This window comes from Hemiscyllium ocellatum, chromosome 21, assembly GCF_020745735.1.
Source record: "Hemiscyllium ocellatum isolate sHemOce1 chromosome 21, sHemOce1.pat.X.cur, whole genome shotgun sequence".
NCBI classification, from domain to species: Eukaryota; Metazoa; Chordata; class Chondrichthyes; order Orectolobiformes; family Hemiscylliidae; genus Hemiscyllium; species Hemiscyllium ocellatum.
In genome coordinates this window covers 20,016,440-20,032,095 of record NC_083421.1, presented here as the reverse complement: position 1 = coordinate 20,032,095, position 15,656 = coordinate 20,016,440, and the positions used below count along the sequence as shown (strand labels likewise).

The window sequence follows — 15,656 nt, the reverse complement described above, 5'->3', positions numbered from 1 at the left end:
TCAATGTACCCAGCACCAAGAACAGCCCTCTGTTCCTTGAAGCACCTATAACAGTCTTCAGTTCCTCTGAAAATGCTTGTTGACTATCTTTTTTGTTTAAATATTTCTTCAGTTTCCATGAAAATGGTTTTATGGAGGACCTGGACAAGACCTGGGTTAGATATCAGGAGTGTGACTCACGTAGCAATGCTCCAGCCACTCTGACCTTTGAAAACATGGCAGGTAAGTATGCCAACAAGCCACCCAAATATCTGATGGAAAACTTCATATTTTGTTGTTTTGCAGGAACAGTTGAGAGTTGAAATTCTCAAGGATCCAACATAAACATGTAAGAACTAGGAGCAGGAGTAAGCAGTTCAGACCCTTGAGCCTGATCCACCATGTGATAAGATCATGGCTGACCTTATCTTAGCTGAAAATGTGTTGCTGGTTAAAGCGCAGCAGGTCAGGCAGCATCCTTCCTTGGATGCTGCCTGACCTGCTGCGCTTTAACCAGCAACACATTTTCAGCTCTGACCTTATCTTAGCCTCAACCCCACCCACCTGCCTATTCTCCATAACCCTTCAACCTGTTACTAATTAAAAATTTATCTTCTCAAATTTACTCAATGTCCTGGCATCCATGACGCTTGGAAGTAGTGAATTCCAGAGAATTGTGACTGTTTGAGAGAAGGAATTTTTCCTCATCTCTGTTTTAAATCTGCTACCCCTCAGCGTGAATCAATTTTCAGTCCCCTCTTAATCATATTGCCAGCACAGTAATCAATTCTATCTCGTCTGTATATGCTGCTTTATAGGAAACAGATCCAGGCAGGTACAATAAGGGTGTTGGTGACCAGCATTCCCTTGTCAATGTGATTCGTAATAATCAAAGACAGGAGATAGGACAGCAACTGCTTTCACTCATTACTATAGGAGCGATGGGATGGCATCGTTTCCATTTATCCTAAAGGCTTGCCTTTCTTGATTGTTTTCTTTGCATCAGTTGTTGTCATAAAAGAGTTAATATCCATCTTTCCAAAGAGTTGACCAAATCTTCCAGCTAATTGGTGAAAGTAGGAATGGTGACAGGACGCATCAGCGATAGGCAGGGCTATGTCGAGGTTAACAGGACAGGGAGCTCAGGTTAAAGCGATATTCAAAGTTTGGGAGAAGATTTGTAGCTCGGGTGCTCGTTGTTGTGGTTCTGTTCGCCGAGCTGGGAATTTGTGTTGCAAATGTTTTGTCCCCTGTCTAGGTGACATCCTTAGTGCTTGGGAGGAGGCTCCCGAACGCTGAGGATGTCACCTAGACAGGGGACGAAACGTTTGCAACACAAATTCCCAGCTTGGCGAACAGAACCACAATAAAAGTTATATTCAGCACTGATGAGCGCATGTTGCCATCTGTAATCACTTTCATGTTTTTATAAGACAGTGCCTCAACTATGACTGAAAATCTCACAGCAAGGATTTGTTCAATACTGCCAACTCTGCCAATTATTTCATGCGATTACCAGATAGCTGACTAGAGCTCTTTAATATGTTGGGAATGGATCTGGCATGTGTAGATGGGAAAGGAAATGGGATTTGCCACATATTGCAGTTTGATTCATTTATTAGTGTTGCATTCTGAAGAACCAACACTTCCACCTGTTACTGAACCTCTTCCTTTGTTTCCTGTCTTTTAGGTGTCTTTATGTTGGTTGCTGGCGGGATTGTTGCAGGAATATTTTTGATATTCATTGAAATTGCTTACAAACGGCACAAAGATGCTCGAAGGAAGCAGATGCAGCTGGCTTTTGCTGCTGTCAATGTCTGGAGAAAGAATTTGCAGGTATATTTTAGGATTAAGTCCCAGAACTCTCTGCAACACATCACTGAAGTGCTACTAGTGATATAAAATCTTAGGTAAAAACTGCAGAATTGTCACCTTCTGTCCTGTAATTATTCAGCCTCCCAAGCCCATTCTAGCTCTCAGCTAGTCCCCATTGCTCTGCAAACCTTCTCTCATCTGATGCTTAACTGGTTCTCTTTTGAAAACCATAACTGAATCTGCCTCCACCACACTCCAAGACAATACATTGCAGATCCTAACTACTCTGCTGTGTACGAAGGTTTCATTTCATGTGATAATTGGTTCTTTTGTCACTCACCTTTGATCAATGCCCCTCTGGTTCTGGATCCTTATGTTAATGAGAGCAGTTTCTTCCGAAACATCTCTCGCAGGTTTCTCATGATTTTGAATACCTCTATCAAGTCACCTCCAAGCCTTCTTCTCTAAAATTAATAAAACCAGTTCGGATACATAGGTACACAAGAAGTGGGAGCTCGAGGTGATCATACAGATTTTGAAACTGCTTTACCGTTCAATACTATCATGGTTGACCATCTGTCTCTTCTTTTGTACCTTTCACATATTCCATAACTTGCTGAGAGCAAAATTTCAAATATTGTGCCTGAAGTAACTGCACAGAGGCTGGTATTCTGTCACCAAGTCACCCTTTATTTACTTGTACACAATATATGGGCTCTGACCAGCCAGCTCAGTGCCAGTCCCTTGGCTGAGGAGACCTACTGAATCTCCAGTTTCTGTCTGTCAGCCAGGGCTCCCTGATTGGCCCAATCAAGAATCTCATAGTCAATTAGATCCAGGTAGCCCTGGTTCCAATCACTAAAGTGTGTCCATAAACCTCTGGGTAGGAAATCCAAAGATCAAAACCCTGTGAGTAAAGAAATTTCTCCTCCCCTCAGTCTTGAATGATTGACTCCTTATCTTAAGGCTGTGGCACCAAGTCTTTGATTTGGCAGCCAAGTAACCTCTTCTGAATTTAGCAAATGCCCCATTTATCCCAATTCTCAGCTACCTGTCCGTTAACCAATCCTCCATCCATACTAATACATTACCCACAACGTGATCCCACAGTTCTAGTTTCACATGTTAATTTTTGGGTTTGGTGCCTGTACACATGCTTTTTGGACATGTAAGTATACTAGATATACTGGTTCCTCTTTAACTCCCTTACTTGTTACATCCTTAATCAACTTCTCTGATTTATTCAGGTAATTAAATAAAGGATGTAACTGCAGCCTTTCCTGTAATCTTGTCTGCACACACTCTAAATCTATCACATTATTCTTAAAATATAATACCTGGAATTGGTTATGATACTTCAGTTGAGGCAACACCAGTGCTTTATAAAGATTCATCACAATTTTCTGTGGGACAGGGAATGCCATTTTAATAACTTTTGCTGCCACTTTCACTAATTTAAAATCAAGTCCCTCTGCTCCTTCCCTTTAGATTTGTACCATTCATTTTATACTGTATCTTCTCATTTTCCTTACCAAAATGAGTAATTTCACAATTTCCTGCATTAAATTTCACTTGCCTGCCTATTTCACTAACCTGCCTGTCCTTTTGAAATTTTACACTCTGCATCTTGAAATTCACAATGCTTTCAAGTTTTGTGTCATCTGCACATTTCAAATTTTAAGTTCTTTATAGCTGAAACTAGGTCATTTAAAGATCAAGAAATGCAGTGTCCCTCGTGCAGATGCTGTAATAACCTATTATCAAATAAAACAGCTGTTCACACTTCTCTCTGTTTTGATCTCTAACCTAATTTGGCTCTGTTAAACAATGTCTCCGTTTTAAAATTCTCATCTTGTTTCTCACATCCCTCCATCAGCATCCCTAAATCTGTAATTTCCACCAGCCCAATACTAGCCTTTTGGGTATTTTTACATTTTAATTGCTTCACCATGGAGGCTATGCCTAGGTCCTAAACTCTCTGTGATCTGTTTCCTGTTTTAAGACACTCCTTAAAACCTCTTTTACCAAGCTTTTGATCATCTGGCCTCATGTCTGTTTGGATCAATGTCAAGTTTTGTTCGATAATACTCCTGTAAAACATTTTGGCATGTTCTCTTATGTTTAGGACGCTATATAAATGCAAGTTGTTGTCACTCTATACATGCCCTGCCCCCTGTAATGTATGCCCTGTATGTGTCTTTCCCTTACAAAGTTCCCTGTACATGTCCTGCCTTTGCAAAGTGCACTTTGTATGTGTCCTGCCCCTGCAATGTTATAACTCTGTGTATGTGCAGCACAGTACAATTCTCTTCACAGGTTCAGAATTCACCACTAGATAAAAAAAGAATGCTTTCTTTATGAGATTAGAATCTAAGTGGTGTATTGATAAATTGCTGCTGATTTTTCAAAAGAATTGGTCCTAATATAATCTTGTCAGGGATGGAATTGCATTTGCATTAAAACCTGGTTAAAGTGTAGTTTCCCCCTTTCCTCAATGTTTAAGTCTAGTGTCTATTTCCATATGTCATATAGAGTGCATGATTGAAGCATTGATGTATTGCATTGATTCAAAGGCCTTTATTCCCTCCAGATGAGGCAGAACCACAAAAGGTGAGAGTGTGGGTACCAAAGGGCCTGATTTAGAACTTTACTTAAATATGCATTTTCTTGGTGAGTTCTGGTCAAACAATTTAGTATTGGAGTAACGCTTAACTGAGAGCCCCATGATTCCTGTGATTTCCATAATAGCTGTCAAGAGCACCCAAAAGGTAAGTGACCGTTCCTCTACTTGTGAGCACTGAACAAATTTCTGTTTGTGAATATTAGCTCAAGAAATAGTTACAACTTGGCCTGGGTTCAGACTTTGAAGCTGACTTCTTCCAGGATTTAGAGAAATGCTGTTCTAACTAGTTTTGGCTGCCATTTTGGAAAAAAAGAGTGTATTGAGAGACATGAAGTGGAGAGTGACTAAAGTAGCACTGTGGTTCACGGAGATTTGTTGCAGTGATCCTTGGTACTTTGACTGTTTAGTGGTATCCCCTAGGAGTATGATTGGTGCAAGAGAAAAGTGGAAGAAGTTGAGGTGTTGATTTCCAGGATAGTCTCTGGAGTGACCATTTTGGATAGTTAATTGTGTTGAGTTTTAAAAATCAATGATAAAATCAAGTGAACATTTGTGTGCTTTCTGGTAGTGCTGATCCTGTAATCAAGGGAATATGTTGCTTTCTTTATTTAGTACCTCTTAAAAGCTTTGTGTTAAGAAGTTTATCACATTACCAATACTCCTGTTTACTTCAAGTATTTCAGGTTTCTAGATCCACAGAGAGTTTAGAGATAAGATTTGCTTCAAACAAATAGGATTTGACACCAAAGAAACTCACTGCAAAGCTGCTGTGGTTTTGTCACGTGTGTGCTGGGTACAAACCAGAATCTGATGTATTAAACTATCACTGACAGCAGATTTGAACTACCATCTGTTCAGTACACTTTTCTTCCCAGATGGCTGCAACTTTTGTTGGGATGTAATTCCACAGACCGCAGCACCATTCTGGTAACTTCCGGACCCATTTCTTCTTTATTGTAACTTTACGGAAAACAGTGTGTAATTACTGTTGCATTGAAATGGATTCATTAATTTTCATGCAACAACATAAACAGCGGTTATTGTTTATTTCAGAGTTGCTGATTAATACTTTTCCCTGTCAGCACAGCAGAGAATATGTTCCTTTTTGAGATGTGTGTGGAATCATGTACATAAATCTAAGAAAGATGATGGATCCTCAGCTTAGTGCTGAAACTGAAAGGGAACCTCCCTATCAGCTATCTCTCTCAGTCCTGCAGCAACCTGACACAATGGTTAAGTGAATGATGTTGTGGCTGCCTGATCATAACGGGTACCACAGCCAATCCTGATATACTTTCTCTTTAACATTTAACCTTGGATCATTTCTAGATTTCATCTAAGGATAGGAGTAGCTAATATTCTCTTTCCCAATACATGGCATTGAGTTCAACGTCAGTGCCCTTTCACATGTTAGCAGACACCTCTCCGAAATGGAATAAACTGGGTTGGGCCTAGTCCACTCAAGAGTTCTTCAGTGATTTCTGCAGTGAAGCAGCACCTACCATTAAAAAAAAAGTGTGCCTCTCTTTTGTAAAACGAGATGTGGAAATAGTAGGATTGAAGGGCAGCACGGTGGCTCAGTGGTTAGCACTAATGCCTCATAACACCAGGCATGTGGGTTTAATTCAACCCTCGGGCGATTATCTGTGTGGAGTTCACACATTTTCCCTGTGTCTGCGTGTCTTTCCTGCCAGTGCTCCGGTTTCCTTCCACTGTCCAAGGATGTGCAGGTTAGTGGCTTGGTCATGGGAAAGGCAGGGTAAGGTAGAGGGCTAGGTCTGGGTGGGATGCTCTTCGGTGTGGATTCAATGAGCCAAATGGCCCCCTTCCACGCTGTTAGGTTTCTATGATTCTATGAGAGGTCTTCCAGTTCCACAGACCTCCCGAAGTTTGCTGCCAGCTTGCAATAAGTCCTCAGTGTTCATCCTCCCTTACCTTGCTCGAAGTGATCAAAACTGCCCCAGGACATATGAGAGGACCACTGCATCGAAGGCAGGCAATCGGTCACATTCAGTCCCCAAGAGGTGGGTACCAGTCTCTGGACAGATGACAGGCAGATGGAGCTGACAGATCATCCAAACGATTGAAATTTGGCCCAGACTCCTGTCTGGGATGGGTTAGGTCTTAGGTAATTTCTACTTCACTGTCTCAGTGAACTGGGCTTGCTAAGTGGATGGTGCCTCTGTGAATTGAAGGCAACAGAGAGTGTTTCGGATGATGGAAGATGTCCAACAAGATAACTTTTATAGACAAGATGATCAAATTGGTTTGTTGGAAATACAATATCATTTTGTTTTCTCTTCCTTTTAAACTTTAAAAAAAACTGAATTGTGAACTGAGGTAACAGTTGAAGTTAGCAAGAACAGATCAACTTCATTGTAAACTTCAAACATTCCCTGGGAGCATGTTCTTCTAGAAGTACAATATCTATTCTTTCTTTAGTGTCTGGCATCTTCGTTAAGCTTTCATATACATTTTCAAGGTGCCCTGCAATATAACCAATCAACGGTTCACTTGTGGTCTGAACTCATGCTGTGCTTTTGGAATGTGCACTTGTAGTTGGAATTTGTATACCTGGCTGAGGTTGACTGCTGAGATTTCAATTGTGATGCTATCATTTGGAATTTGTACCTGGGTTTGGAATATATATCTATTGTTTGGAACGGGTACCGTGAATGTAGATGTGGATTTAGATTTGGATCATACTGAAGTTTGCAAAGTACTGGGATGGACAAGCGTTGTGGAATATCCACTTTTGTTATGGAGTTTGTATTGTAGTTGTGAGTTGTGGTTGTGTACTTTGCTATTGAATCAATAAATGTTGCTTGAGCCAGGTCCTTCCATTTTGAAATGTGTGTTATAGTTTATGTGAGTATATTGTGTGGATCTAGATCAGGTGCTGCATGGCCAATTGCTTAACCAAATAGGCAAAAATCATCATACAAAATTAGGCAGTCCCTCAAAATCATGAAATAATCAGGCTTCCAGGGGCCCAATGTTGATTGATATCGTGTCTTTGGAGGATTTTAGCATCTTGTGTCCCAGGCATTACTTAAAGGCAATCATCGCCTCTTGAAGAGCCCTTTCAATATAAGCAACCAGATCTAGTTCAGGAGATGGCAGATCAAAGCATAACTTTATAGGTCTCCTGCCCCTCAGATACAGAACTAGAGATCATGGTGGAGGAGGTTACCATGATAAAGGAAGGATTTAAGTGCCAGAACTGAAAGCCTTGCCAGCCGTGGACATAGGTAGGAGAACGTATCAGCACCAAGAGCATTCCTCAACAACATGGATGCAATGCAGGAAGTTCAGTTATCTGGACAAGATTGCCAAGGTAAGATTCATATCATGCATCAGTCTCTGTAGAACCCTGCATGACCCAGAACCCACCAATTCTTCATCCAGCAGCATTCTCCTCTATTTACTACAGCCCATTGTCTTCCACTTCCTTCTGCTACATTTTGCATCTCCATCTCTCCTCAACATTGCTGCCTCACACACACCAGGAGCTCTATTTGAATTGAATTGAATTGAATTTATTGTCATGTGTACCGAGGCAGTGAAAAGCTTTGTCTTGTGAGCAATACAGGCAGATCACAGAGTTAAATAGCACAGATAAGTAAACAATAGGTAAACTGCAGCAAAAACCAAAACACCGGTACAGGCAAATGCTAAGAGCTTGTGAGTCCATTCGGTATTCTAACAACAGTAGGGTAGAAACTGTTTCAAAACCAGCTGGTGTGTGTTCAGGCTTCTGTACCTTCTCCCCGATGGTAGAGGTTGTAGAGAAGCATTGCCAGGGTGGATGGATCTCTGAGAATGCTGGCAGCCTTTCCTTGACAGCAGGTCTGGTAGTTGAATTCTATAGATAGGAGGTTGGCCTTTGTGACTGTCCGGGCTGAGTTCACCACTCTCTGTAACCATCTCCCATCTTGAATGGTACAGTTGCCATACCAGGTAGTGATACATCCAGACAGAATGCTCTCAATGGCGCAGCTATAAAAGTTGGCAAGAGTATTCACCATCATGCCAAATTTTCTCAGCTGCCTGAGGAAGAAGATACGTTGCTGGGCCTTTGTAACCAGTGTGTCCACATGTAGAGTCTAAGAAAGTGTGTTGTTGATAACCACTCCCAGGAGCTTGACACTCTCCACTCATTCCACCTCTGTGCTGTTAATGTGTGGGGGAGCATGAGTAACATCACACCGAAAGTCAATAATGAGTTCCTTGGTTTTGCCGGCATTGAGAGCTAGGTTGTTCTCAGTGCACCATTTTTCTAGGTCTTCCACCTCCCATCTGTAGTCTGTTTCATCGCCATCTGAGATTTGACTGACTATGGTGGTATCAGCAAACTTGTAAATGGCATTGGTCTGGCCTTTGGTGATGCAATCATGGGTTTACAGTGAGTACAGTAGGGGGCTGAGGGTCTTCGGTGTTGAGTGTTTGTGAGGATGAAATATTGTCCCCAATCTTCACTGATTGCGGCCTGTGGGTCAGGAAACTGAGGATCCAGTTGCAGAGAGTAGGTCTTAGTCCAAGATCACTAGGTTTAGTAATCAGTCTCGTGGGGATAATAGTATTAAGGCTGAACTGTAGTCAATGAGTAAGGATTCTTACGTAGCTCTTGGTGTCAAAATGTTCTGAGAAGGAGCGAAGGGCAAGTGATATAGCATCTGACGTGGATCTGTTGGTCCAATAGGCAAATTGGAGTGGGTCAAGAGTAGTGGGGAGGCTGGAGTTGCTTAATGCCATGACCAGCCTTTCAAAAGCACTTCATGGCCACCAACATTACAGCCACAGGACAGTAGTCATTGAGACATGTTGCATGAGCTTTCTTAGGCACAGGGATGATGTTGACCCTCTTGAAACAGGAAGGGACAGTGGCCTGCTGCAGGGAGAGGTTGAAGATGTCTGAAAAGACCTCTGCCAGTTGATCTGCGCATGCTCTGAGTGCACGGCCTGATACTCTGTCTGGTCCTATTGCTTTCCTTGGATTCACATGAAGGAAAACTGATGTGAGCTCTGATGCAGTGACGGTTGGGATAGGTTCATCAGGATTTGTCGGAATAGGTATTACCTCTCTGCCAAGTTCTGCTCAAAGCGAGCATAGAGGCGTTGAGACGATCTGGGAGGGATGTGTCCATTGTCTGCTATCTTGCACTGTTTCTTTTTAGAACCTGTGATGTTATTCAGTCCTTGCCATAGTCACCAGGTGTCTGTCTGGGTCTCTAGTTTGGATCGAAATTGGTCATTGGTTGTCTTAATGGCTCTACGAAGGTCATACTTGGATTCCTTATATTTGAGTGCGTCTCCTGATCTGAAGGCCTCACACCTGGCTTTTAGCAGGTTCTGGATGCCCTGATTTATCCAGGGTTTCCTGTTGGGGAATACCCGGGTTGAATTCCTCGGTATGCAGCCCTTCACACACTTGCTGATAAAGTCTGTGATGGTGGCAGCACACTTGTTCAAGGTACCTGCCCAAACATGGCCCAATCAGCCGATTTGAGACAGCACCGGAGTTGATCCTTTGCCTCCTCTGACCAGCACTGGACCTGAATCCACAAGGAGGGCTCCTGCTTGAGCTCGTGCCTGTAAGAAACACGGCATTGTGGTCAGAGTTCCTGAAATGAGGGCGGGGATGGAGCGGTAGGCATCCTTTGCAGTGGTGTAGCAGTGGTCTAAAATGTTGGGGCCCCTGGTGGGCAGGTAATGTTCTGGTGGTACTTGGGCAACACCTTCCTTAGATTGGCTTGATTGAAGTTGCCAGTTACAATTAACAGGGCCTCAGGATATTCTGTCTCCAGGGTATTAGTGGTGGAGTACTGCACATCCAGAGCTTCCTCAATCTTTCCTTGCGGTGGTATGTGCACAGCAGTTAGTTTAGCAGCGGTACATGCCTGTGGAAGGTAGAAGGGGCGGGATTTGATGGTGAGAGTTCAAGGTTTGAGAAGCAATGGCTGCCCAGGATTGCAATGTCCGTGTTGTTAATTAAAAAGCAAACCCCCTCCACCCTTTGTCTTACCCGAGGGTGCTGTACAGTCCATACGATGGATGGAAAAACCATCAGCCTGAAGTGTGCAGTTGGGATTGGATGGGTTGAGCCAGGTTTCTGTGAAGCAGAGTGCGCAACAGTCCCGCAGTTCATGCTGGAGGCTGAGCCGTGATCTGAGTTCATCTATCTTGTTCTCCAGAGATTGTACGTTTGCTCGGAGTAAGCTAGGGAGTCATAAAATCGTGTAGTCTCAGTCTTACTAGTAGGCTGGCACGCTTACCCCACTTCCTCGCAGGTTTCTTACACTTGAGTGGTCCAGTGGTCTGGTGGAGTGGATTGTGACTGTTTCCAGTTAAGTGATCCTTTCTAGGATCCTATGGAGCAGGTAGGTTGCAGATTAGTATATTTTTGCAGAGGGTCTGCTTAGGATCCAGTGTAGTGGATAATGACCATGATAGGTAGGCCCTCAGAGCATTCTGCTAGGCTAACATAAAAACTGTCCCTCTTGGATATTGGGAATCTGACAAACTATAATAGACAAGAGGAGGGTTAGTAATCATTTATGTCCCCTCTTGCACAAGGAGCAAATAATGCCAATCATACAAAGTGGTTGGATTACGGCATGTCACCTGGTGTGGCTGGAGGATATGTTTTGCTACTGCACACTTTCTTTCTTCTCACTAAAATCTCAACCTTACACAATCTGCATGACAAAATGTTGCTGCCTTCAACAGTTTCCTGGCTGTCTCTCTTTGAGGTAATCTTTATCATAGAATTCCTATGGCGTCAAAAGAGGCCATTTGCCCATCAAATCTGCATCAACCCTACGAAAAGCATCCCACTCAGATCCAGCTCACCATCCTGTCTCCATTGCCTCACAATTGTCATGGCTAATCCACCTAACGTACACATCCCTGGACACCACGCGGCAATTTATCAAGGCCACTCCACCTAAACTGCGCATCTTTGGACTGTAGGAGGAAACAGGAGCACCCAATGGAAATCCATGCAGACAGAAAAAACATGCAAATTCCACTCAGACAGTCACCCAAGGCTGGAATCAAACCCAGGTCCCTGACCACAGCTGAAAGAGCTTTATGTCTCTCTTTCTCTCAGGGCAACAACATGTAGAGGTCCCAGTTGTTGAGAATGTATCACAAAGCAGCAGCCCAGAAGATACAAAGTTACTTTAGCAAGCATGGATTCAGAGAATGATAGCACACATGATGTGGAGTACACTGGGAGGGAACCGCATGAACTGCAGGATGATACAGCTGAGGGACTTGCTTGACAGAGGGAGAAATCACAACCTAGTCCTGCAACAGAGTGCACAGATGAAAATCTCAAGGGCACAAGTTTTAAGACTGCTTCCTCTACATCAGAACCTTTTATTTGCACTGGTGGCTACAGAGACTTCATCAACCACAGCATAATCCAACCCCAGCTGATATTTTTGTTCTTCCCATAGAATGGGAGCAGCCAAAGGGAAAAAGCACACTTCACAGTTATCTTTTACACTGTCCTTTATGTAAATGTTCAATTTTCATTGTATCGGCCCAAAGGGTTTCCCAGCAACTGATGGTTTATTCCAGTTCCTTTGTTTTCTGTGTGACGATTTGCAAACTTAGAGCATGCTTTGGCAGTGAAATTTCCTTTCCCAGAGATTCTGCTTCCAGGTAAAGCTAGGTAACTCTTCCTGTTTTGTTTTATCTCCCCATGAATTTGACCATCTCAACTGGAGTATGAATTTCCACTGACATTCCCGCACAGTGAACCATAGGAACCTTTTTGGCCTCTAGCTGTTCCTTCTCTCCAGGATCTAAATGAACTCAAAATACTGCTTGTGATATTCTAGAAGTGTGTGTAACCTGATATTTCCGTTGGCTTCTTCTGCATCCTTCATAATGGGAATGTAAATAACATGGGATTTAAATTTATAGATACAAACACAATGTATTGCAAAACTATCAATCTCATAGTTGTAATAAAGAGATGCTCAATTTTCTTCTATTGCAATGATCATTGCCTTACTCTTTCTTTAATATTTCATCACTTGAGCATTGCTGGCAATGCCAATAATTGTTGCCCCTCACAAATTCCTTTGAGTTGAGTGACTTGCTCAGAGGACAGTTAAGAGTCAGCTACACTGCTGGGGCTCTGGTGACATATGTTAGTCACACAAGGTAATGATGACACATTTCTTTCCCTAAGGGACATTAGTGAAGTGATTATAGATTCATGGTTGTTTCATCATCATTAATGAGATAAGCTTTATATTCCAGATGTTATTAACTGAGTTTAAATTTCACAAGCTGTCAAGGTGGAAGTTGAAGCTGTGACACCAGAACAAGAAATAGAGCACGAGAATCCTAATCTTTGAGGATTCTGGATAATCTAAGATGGAGGACGGGAAAAATTTCGGGCTGTAAGAGCTGCTCCTTTTTTTGAGGTATTTTAGGTTTTGGAGGTGATTTCCTCGAATTCCAGCAGCAGCAATTCCTGTTTTATATGCTGTTGCATTATTTTGGAACTTTGGGGAAAAAAAAGTCAAAACAACAGCAGTTTAAAAGGGAGAAGAGCAGACAAAGGAAGCACATGGTGAGGACAGTGCAGGAGAGAGAGAGAGAGACGAACGAACGAGCCTGCACAGTTACTGCCTTTGTTGTTTGAATTCGTGTATCGCTGGATATCGGAGTGCATCTGGGAAAATTAACAAACAGTGAAATTCACAACTAATCTTGGAGGAACTGTTGGGCGAAGTTCACAGCACAGAATCAGATAAGTTAATTGTTGTTTTAAGTCTGTCCAAGAGAAAGGCTGAAGTAGTGAGTATAGTGGATTCTTTCTTGATTATATGTTTTTGGAGATAAGTCTCTTGATTAAACTTAAAATATAAGCCATAGCTATGAATTTAACCTGGGGCAGTGTTTGTAGAGGAATAAGACGGTGTTATTTTCTGGGTCTGTAGATTGTGAAGGAGCAAAAATGGCCTTTGCAGTGATATGTACTTCTTGTCAGATGTGGGAGTTTAAAGAGAGTTTAAGGATTACTGCAGATTATATCTGCCATAAATGCTGTTGGATGCAAACCTTATCAGATCGAGTGGATCGGTTGGAGAGACAGATAGAAGCGATGAGGAATTTGCAACAGCAACAGTACGTGATGGATGGCAGTTATAGGAAGGGGGGAAAGTCTCAGATACAGCCACATAGATGGGTTAACTCAAGGAAAGGTGAGAGAGATCAGCACCTAGGGCAGGAGTCTTTTGTGGATATACCCATTTCAAACAGATATGGTGTTTTGGAAAATGTAGGGGGTAATGAATTCACAGGGGAATGTAGCACAAACAGCCAAGTTTCTGGTATTGAGACTGGCTCTAATGTAACGAGGGGTATGTCGGTGTCCAAGAGATCAATTGTGTTAGGGGATTCTGTAGTCCGAGGTACAGACTGACGTTTCTGTGGCCAGCAGAGAAAAAGCTGAATGGTGTGTTGTTTCCCTGGTGCCAGGATCAAGGATGTCTCAGAGAGGGTGCAGAATGTTCTCACGGGGGAGAGGGGCCAGCAGGAGGTCATTGTCCACATTGGAACCAACAACATTGGAAGGGAAAAGGTTGAGATTCTGAAGGGAGATTACAGAGAGTTAGGCAGAAATTTAAGGAGGTAAGAAGGTCCTCAAGGATAGTAGTATCTGGATTACTCCCAGTGCTACGAGCTAGTGAGGGCAGGAATAAGAGGATAGAACAGATGAATGCATGGCTGAGGAGCTGGTGTATGGGAGAAGGATTCACATTTTTGGATCATTGGAATCTCTTTTGGGGTAGAGGTAACCTGTATATGAAGGACAGATTGCACCTAAATTGGAAGGGGACTAATATACTGACAGGGAAATTTGCGAGAGATGCTTGGGAGGATTTAAACTAGTAAGGTGGTTGGGTGCGGGGGGGGGGGAACCCAGGGAGATAGTGAGGAAAGAGATCGAACTGAGACGGGTCCAGCTGAGAACAGAAGCGAGTCAAACAGTCAGGGCAGGCAGGGACAAGGTAGGGCTAATAAATTAAACTGCATTTATTTCAATGCAAGGGGCCTAACAGGGAAGGTAGATGAACTCAGGGCATGGTTAGGAACATGGGACTGGGATATCATAGCAATTTTCGAAACATGGCTCAGGGATAGGCAGGACTGGCAGCTTAATGTTCCAGGATACAAATGCTACAGGAAGGATAGAAAGGGAGGCAAGAGAGGAGGAGGAGTGGCATTTTTGATAAGGGATAACATTACAGCTATGCTGAGGGAGAATATTCCCAGAAATACATCTAGGGAAGTTATTTGGGTGGAACTGAGAAATAAGAAAGGGATGATCACCTTATTGGGATTGTATTATAGAACCCCAATAGTCAGAGGGAAATTGAGAAACAAACTTGTAAGGAGATCTCAGCTATCTGTAAGAATAATAGGGTAGTTATGATAGGGGATTTTAACTTTCCAAACATCGACTGGGACTGCCATAGTGTTAAAGGTTTAGATGGAGAGGAATTTCTTAAATGTGTACAAGACAACTTTCTGATTCACAATGTGGATGTACCTACTAGAGAAGGTGCAAAACTTGACCTACTCTTGGGAAATAAGGCAGGGCAGGTGACTGAGGTGTCAGTGGGGGAGCACTTTGGGGCCAGCCACAATAATTCTATTCATTTTAAAATAGTGATGGAAAAGGATAGACCAGATCTAAAAGTTGAAGTTCTAAATTGGAGAAAGGCCAACTTTGACGGTATTAGGCAAGAACTTTCAAAAGCTGATTGGAGGCAGATATTCGCAGGTAAAGGGATGGCTGGAAAATGGGAAGTCTTCAGAAATGAGATAACAAGAATCCAGAGGAAGTATATTCCTGTCAGGGTGAAAGGGAAGGCTGGTAAGTATAGAGAATGCTGGATGACTAAAGAAATTGAGGGTTTTGGTTAAGAAAAAGAAGGAAGCATATGTCAGGTATAGACAGGATTCCTGAAGAAGGGCTCAGGCCCGAAACGTCGATTCTCCTGCTCCTTGGATGCTGCCTGACCTGCTGAGCTTTTCCAGCAATAAATTTTCAGCTACTAAAGGGAGGGGAGGATTTGCCAAGAGAATCTGCCACCAATAATTAGTTGCTGTATGATTCTGACAGTTGGCTGCTCTAACTAGCACTCCTCTCCCTCATATTTCTTTTATTTTTATTCCTTACTTCACCCTCAAAAGCACATTTTCCTTC

At 42.7% G+C, this 15,656-nt stretch overlaps 1 protein-coding gene across 1 annotated transcript in view; it reads left to right on the top strand.

Moving 5' to 3' along the window:
- LOC132825635 (glutamate receptor ionotropic, NMDA 1) overlaps nucleotides 1-15,656 on the top strand; it is a 169,227-nt gene that overhangs the window by 137,140 nt on the left and 16,431 nt on the right. Inside the window, exons 18-19 of the mRNA XM_060841004.1 lie at nucleotides 113-222; nucleotides 1,670-1,815. Of these exons, the coding sequence (XP_060696987.1) occupies nucleotides 113-222; nucleotides 1,670-1,815 (256 nt within the window). The remainder of the gene's footprint in view (nucleotides 1-112; nucleotides 223-1,669; nucleotides 1,816-15,656) is intronic.